Raw genomic sequence first — 6,700 nt, forward strand, 5'->3', positions numbered from 1 at the left:
AACTTGTAAAGCCATTTGGTACTTTTTTAGAAACGTGAAGCCATCCACTACTTGAGTTTGAAAAGTCATTGCCTTACGTACCTTTCCACCCCTAGACCATCCATCCTGATGAGCAACGAAGCGGATCTGAACTTCTTAAATCTCTTTAAACACCAAGACCTGAATCTGATAGTGTTCCCAAGTAAGAGTACCACCCTTTACCACTTGCAACATGTCATAGAAAACACCAAGCTCCTGTTGTGAACTTGTAGGAGACTAACCAAAAACTAGGTTATCACAATGGTTGTGTATAACAAAACAAGGAGTGCTTCTCCCACACAAAAAAAAAGGAGTGCTTCTATGCTCTTCCAACTTTTCTTTGCGCAAGGCTAAAGGAAAAAAAAATATCACACAAATCCCAAAGCACAATTGGCTAGTTAACGCTAAGGCTAGTGTAGTCACTTACTAATAATGGCTTGAAGCCCACGTCCAGATCTGGCCCATGGTTTCTTCCGCCGTCCTTCTCTTGTGCCAGAACCACACCCTTCTCTGTCGAACTCCCCAAAACCCTTGCCTGTGCAACTGCTGCTGGACGGCACACTGGTTGTATGTCCTCATCCAGGATGCACAACCTGACTTTCCGGGAGATCTGCTATCCGCGTATATAAACTTTTTCACCACTCATGTATATCATGCTCATTGGCTGCCACAAGCTAATTAAATTCACTTCATTTGTGAACCACTTCATACCTGAAGTAGCAGCAGGGGCGGAGCCAGAAAATTTGGCCATTGGGTTCACTCCATGACTCATTGTGAGAAGTTGGTACTAATATATGAAGTGTAAAGTGAGTGCGGCGAATCTGCACCCGGGCTCAGCTGCACCCACGCTCACGGAAAAAATCAAAACAAATACAAAAAAATTCAAAAAATTCCAATTTTTTTTGTGTGGTAGATAATTAGATGCGTGAGGTTCGCTGAAAAATTCAACTCGTTTGGACATTTGAGCAAGTCTGTGCAAAAAAGACAAAATCGGGGTCTGTAAAAAAGTTTACTGTTCATGAACTGTTTTGACCCGATTTGTCTTTTTTGCCGACACCTACTCAAATATCCAAATGAGTTGAAATTTGGTGCGGACCTCACGCATCAAATTATCTACCGCACAAAAAAATTAGAATTTTTTGAATTTTTCTAGTATTTGTTTTGAATTTTTTACTGACCGGGAGCAGCTGAGCCCGGGCTCCAGGATGAATTATCGGTGTAAAGTATAATTTTAAATTATCTTACAACAAAATATGATAACCGAAAACAACATAATGAATAGAAATACGGTATCACATATCACATAATGTGTTGCATTAAAAACTGAAGAGTGCAGGACATACCGGTTTAATAAAATTAGAAAATCACTTATTTATACATATCATAAATAGAGTAGTATCAAATAACTTTGTAGCTCCAGGTGTAGCTTCTTATCTTCCTGGAACATTGAAAAAATGACAAGTTAGTTTGATGTTACTCTGCAAAATAATTTGCAATTTCCTTTTGAATATCTCCACATACCCATTTATAGTTTTTTGGAGCATTCTCAAGAACTACATTCCATATAGCTTTATTTTGGTTTGCCAAAGTATATACCAACTCTTGGAAATTCCCATTATTTTCTGACTCCTCTGATTTGTCATGACCTGAAAAGCTAAACCTTGATGCAACAAGTATCTCACTGAATCAATGGAAGCATTAAGCTAGATTCAATTTTTCTTTTTTGTAAGGCCAGTTTGCTTATCAAGAGCAACCTGAATTGACTACTCTTGATTTATCAAAGCATCACATCTTTTTACGGATAAATTATGAAAGCTATATTAACATTACCCTTACCCTCATGAGTATCTAGTCCAACCGTTCCAGCCATTAATTGCAAATGGATCACTCCTAGCTTGTCCCTCATTGTAATCTCTGAAAAGATAGCAGCACAAACAAAAGGTCTTACGCACTTTGTCACTATACTTGAGCCAACAACCTTATTCATCAAACCAATTTGGATTAAATCTCTGTTGAGTATCTCCAATCTCCCTCTACGGTAATCAAAATTAGTCGGTGGCTTGTAAGGTCCCTTCTTAAATATCTATGCCTAATCTCATCTTGTTTCTTTGGATTTTTTGTGTACTCAAAAATTCTCTTCCGATCAGCCGAATCATAAGACAACTCATCTAAGTTAATTTATGTACGAATATAATAGGCTTCGGGAGACTAGCTGCAGTGACATTAGATGCACTTTGCCAATGTATAATGGGTGACCTTCATGTGCCTGTATCATTATCTGGATCTGATGACCGAGTTCTTTTTGAATAAAATACTGCTCCATATCCTAGATCAATCAAAGTCCATGGAGAAAAAAAATCAAAAAAATCACTGCTATTAGGCTAGATGGAACATCCACAAGAGAGAGGGGATATGGGCATATGGCAATGTAATCTAATTACCTCGATCTGCAGCGGCCAGCTTGCCGGCGGTACTGCTGGGGGTGGGCGCTGGCGTGCGGCGGCTGAGGCGCCGAGGCCGAACAGGCGAGATGTGGAAATTGGAGAAATGAACATACCAAGGCGTGCCGTGTGCGGATGCGTTCATATATAGGCCGCGTCCATACTCATTTGCTTTACTCCTGGGCTTTTGCCTTTTGGGCCCTTTGTTTACCTATATCCATCCACGTGACGTGATGTGTAATTTGATGGGGTCAGCCAAGAATTTTTAATGGGTTCACATCACGCAAATACATACCCACATGGACGTACCAGGTAAAAGTCGTTGGGTTCACTTGAACCCAACGCGTCTACGTTGGCTCCGCCGCTGAGTAGCAGCAATGTGGTTACGTTGGGTACAACTGCAAAAGCAATTCTGCAGCTCATCGACTTGCTCGTGCTAACCACTTGAACTGGGAGCTTGGGACAAGATTGGTGCTTATGAAGTTCATCTCTTAGTTGCCCAACATTGGTGCTACATCAGAACCAGGTGCTGACAACATTTGATGAGTGCTTATGTTGGGGCCAGCTAAGATATGAACTTCAACTTTTACCAAGCGGTAGGGGACACAGGATGCCAAGTTGAAATAAATTGAAGAAAGAACAACATTTTAACCAAATGAAACATACAGAGATGCAAAAATTGCTGCCAGTGAGAAGAATTTTAGCAATTGCAACAATAGGCCATAAAGATGCCAATACTGCTTGGACCAATGAAAACACTCGAAATGAAAGCCCCACACTAGCAGTGTTTGACAGTATATGTCAATAGTCAATAGTTGTACACAATGGCCGGCAATGTTAAAACTAGAAAGTATACTTTTTCTTATCTTGATTATACAGAATTACACAATAATTTGTAGACATCATATGGAAAGTACATGTAGAATTACACACACATCATCTGCATTGAAACAAAATTTAAAACCAGGTAAAGAATCACGTCACATGCGGCATCTCCATTGTGACATATTGTTGGGATGGTTGGTCATGAGGCATCTTTGTTGCCACACATCGACCCTTGTTGCGGAACAATGACCACGCTGCGTAGGCTGCAATATAGGCAAGCACAGGAACGACCAGAGCGATGACATGGCTGGATGTCCCCCATTCCCTTGTGCTGCCAGCCGCATAGGCACAAAGGAGGCCCATCATGTCTAGCAATATGGCAGTGTGCATTGGCCACAGTGGCAACTTGTGAGTGTTCAGTGGAAGCAGCAAGATGATGACGATGATAGAAGCCATGAATGAAGTGGAGTTGCTGTAGAAGAAAGCACGGAACCGGCCTCTGTCAATGTCATGGAGGATTGAGTTGCCTGCGGTATGTCCGTTGTTGTTGTCCTGCCAGAGGCCACCTGGTGGTTTCAGGCCAGTCTGGTATGTTACACTTGCAGCCAGGACTCCTAACAGCATCAAGTACTCACGAAGGTCCTTTTCTTCAGAACGCTCACGAGAGTCCTTGTTCACTGGACCAGATGAGGTAGATGGCTGCTCTTTTTTGCAACAACTTTGTATCCAGAAAATGACCACCTGAATGATTACGAAGGCAAAGACTGCAGCAACTAAAGTGAACACATAGATGGAGGTTCGCACATGGCGGGAGCTTCCAGCGGCATAGGCACCCATGAGACCAAACATGCCCACCACCATGCACATATACAGTGCATAACACTTTATGCCCGGCTTGTATAGGGTGGGGTTCACCAGAAGAACTATGAGAGTCACAGATGCCATGAAGCTTGCCGCGTTGCAGTAGAAGAATGCATTGTATCGGCGAGGGTAGTTATCGAAGAGGATCGGAAACCCGGCATGATGACCAAAGCTGTCATCTGCTGACCAGAAGCCACCTGGCGGGGTGAGCCCAGCTTGGTAAGTGAGCGTTGCAGCCAAGATGGCAAGCAGCAGCAGCATCTCACGCCTCTTATCCAACTTTTCGAGATCCTGGGGGTTGTCCACCTGCTGGTCTTCTAATGTGAAAAACACTATATGGATCACCACATACACTAGGACAACACCTGCGAGGGCGATAGCATAGATGGAGGTGCTTAAATCCCTACCGCTCCCCGCAGCGTATGCAGTTATGAGGCCAAACAAATCCAGTATCATGGCTGCGTGCAATGTATGGCGCTTCAGCAGGAATCTACTCTGGACCATTATGATGACCACTAAGGATGTCACGAAGGCGGCTGAGTTGCTATAGAAGAACACCTTGTACCGAGTAGGATGGGTTGTGAGGAGTACCGGGTCACCGCCCTTGTGCCCATCCCGGTCATCTGGCCAGAGGCCGCCCGGTGGATCCAGTCCTGCTGTGTAAGTGATGCTCACCACTAGAGTAGCAAGCAACATGACAAGAGAGCGATTCCTTTCCAATACTTTGTCAGCTTGTTGTGCATCCCTGGCAGTTGCATAAATAGAGAGAGTTAAAACTAATTGTATCCCTAGAGTTGAAATATGTGTGCCAGTGGTAATTTGCCAAGGAAGAACAAACAATATATACGTGATTGCATACCTGTTAGGGCTAGGAGTAGTGATAGGAGTAAAGCACTCTCTTATATTCTTCAGCCATTGTGAAGTAAAACGACGTATGGGTGTGAGTAGTTTATTACCCCAACTGCCCTCCTTGTTCATGGCGCTAGTAATTGACACCTGTAGAAATATGCTTGCAAGAACCGCCCCAGCCAGAGAAACGACGTAGATGGTAGCATCGGCTTCCCTGCAGCTTCCTGCAGCATAGGCCCCCACTAGGCCAATGAGCGCCACCGCGATGAACCCATACAGCGCGACAAACCTTACAGAGATGGTCCTGCTCAGATTCTTGTCCATGAGCAGCACGATGATGAGCAGGGACGCGACGAATGCGGTGGTATTCCACACGAAGAATGACTGGTACCGGCTGGTGTTGTGGTCCTGCATGATCGGGTCGCTCACGCGGTGGCCATCCCGGCTGTCGCTCCAGAACCCACCAGGCGGGCCCAGTCCGGCCACGTATGTGATGGTAACGACGAAGGTCGCAAGCAGCATCAGCACCTCATGCTCATCTTCGCCTTGCTCCTCAGGATTCTTCGATCCTTGTGTACTCTTGGGAAAGACCTTCCGGAAGGCATCGGCGAAGACGGTTCCCCACTTCAAGACATGGGTGCAGACACTACCACGGAAGACATAGGCGAAGACGGAACTTAGGAAGACAAGCATAATGTAGGTGAAGACGGAAGTGACCAGCAGTGAGGCAAAGATGGTCGTGAACTTGTCCCGGCAGCTTCCCGCGGCGTAGGCCCCCATGAGGCCGAACAGGTCGAGCACCATGACCGCCCGCAGGACAATCGCCCAGTTTGTGTTCTCCTCGTCAAGGACGAGGAGGAGTAGGCAGGCCACGAGCGACGACGCGAAGGCGGTGGCGTTGCAGTAGTAGAAGGCCAGGTAGCGGCGGTAGTGCGCGTCCGGGAGGATGGGGTCACCTGCGAGGTGCCCGTCCTGCGTGTCCGGCCAGGCTCCCCCTGGCAGGTTGAGCCCCGCCGCGTACGTCACCGTCGCCACCAGCGTGGCCAGCAGCAGAAGGTACGCCTTCAGCTGGTACTCCATCGAAGTTGAAGGTGGCTGCTTGTTGCCCCCATCTTCCCCGGGCGTCTGGTCTCGCTCCATTGGACTGTGGGATGCTGCTACTTGGTTGCTGCCTTGCTGTGGCATTATTTGGTGGCGGAAAACTGCAAAATGGACACAAAGAAGCTAGACACCTTGAGGCGGCGATCGCTGCGAAGTTGTGGTTGGCCGAGCTCGTTGTTATATAGCTGGGCGGATGGATGAACCTGCATGGCATTGGCAATGGCATCACGGTGCCTTGGCTCTGGCAATTGGCATGGTGTTTTCCGTTCCAGGAATCTGCCTGCAATCTGCTAGTCTTGTTTAAGTATTTGTTCCCTTGCCTTTGTACCAAGCTTGTATGCTGGCAGCTTGACAGGCATCAACCAGTCATCTTTTTCAGTTGTGCACGCATAGGATCTATGCTATTGGCCACCCTTCGTTGGTTTAGCTTATTGTTCACATTGCGTACACTTTGAGCTGTACTAACATTCTTTTTGTTGCGCAAACATGTTCCTCAGCAGGTATAAAAAACGCCTTGAAATCTTGATTATATATCATCTCTGTCCCAAAGCTGACGGGCATGCGGGCCAAATAGTCCGGTTGTTTAAACATGACAATGCTTGGTT

The 6,700-nt window shown here is 46.0% G+C and overlaps 1 protein-coding gene across 1 annotated transcript; it reads right to left on the reverse strand.

Annotated features, from left to right (window-relative positions):
• Nucleotides 1–3,338: 3,338 nt before the first annotated feature.
• Nucleotides 3,339–6,215, reverse strand: LOC123075527 (uncharacterized). Its single transcript, XM_044498113.1, has 2 exons — nt 5,005–6,215; nt 3,339–4,890 (listed from the first exon to the last, which is right to left on the reverse strand). The coding sequence occupies exons 1-2, from the start codon at nt 6,177–6,179 to the stop codon at nt 3,435–3,437; spliced, it is 2,631 nt and encodes an 876-aa protein (XP_044354048.1). The 5' UTR covers nt 6,180–6,215; the 3' UTR covers nt 3,339–3,434.
• Between the last annotated feature and the right edge of the window lie 485 nt (nt 6,216–6,700).

Source organism: Triticum aestivum, chromosome 3D, assembly GCF_018294505.1.
Source record: "Triticum aestivum cultivar Chinese Spring chromosome 3D, IWGSC CS RefSeq v2.1, whole genome shotgun sequence".
Taxonomy (NCBI): domain Eukaryota; kingdom Viridiplantae; phylum Streptophyta; class Magnoliopsida; order Poales; family Poaceae; genus Triticum; species Triticum aestivum.

What these genes read in the sequence shown, in the direction of transcription:
- LOC123075527 (XM_044498113.1), bottom strand. Translation starts at nt 6,179, where the DNA reads ATGCCACAGCAAGGCAGCAACCAAGTAGCAGCATCCCACAGTCCAATG. An exon ending in ACTACTCCTAGCCCTAACAG is followed by an intron (nt 4,891 to 5,004) that starts GTATGCAATCAC and finishes TGCAACTGCCAG; the next exon opens with GGATGCACAACAAGCTGACA.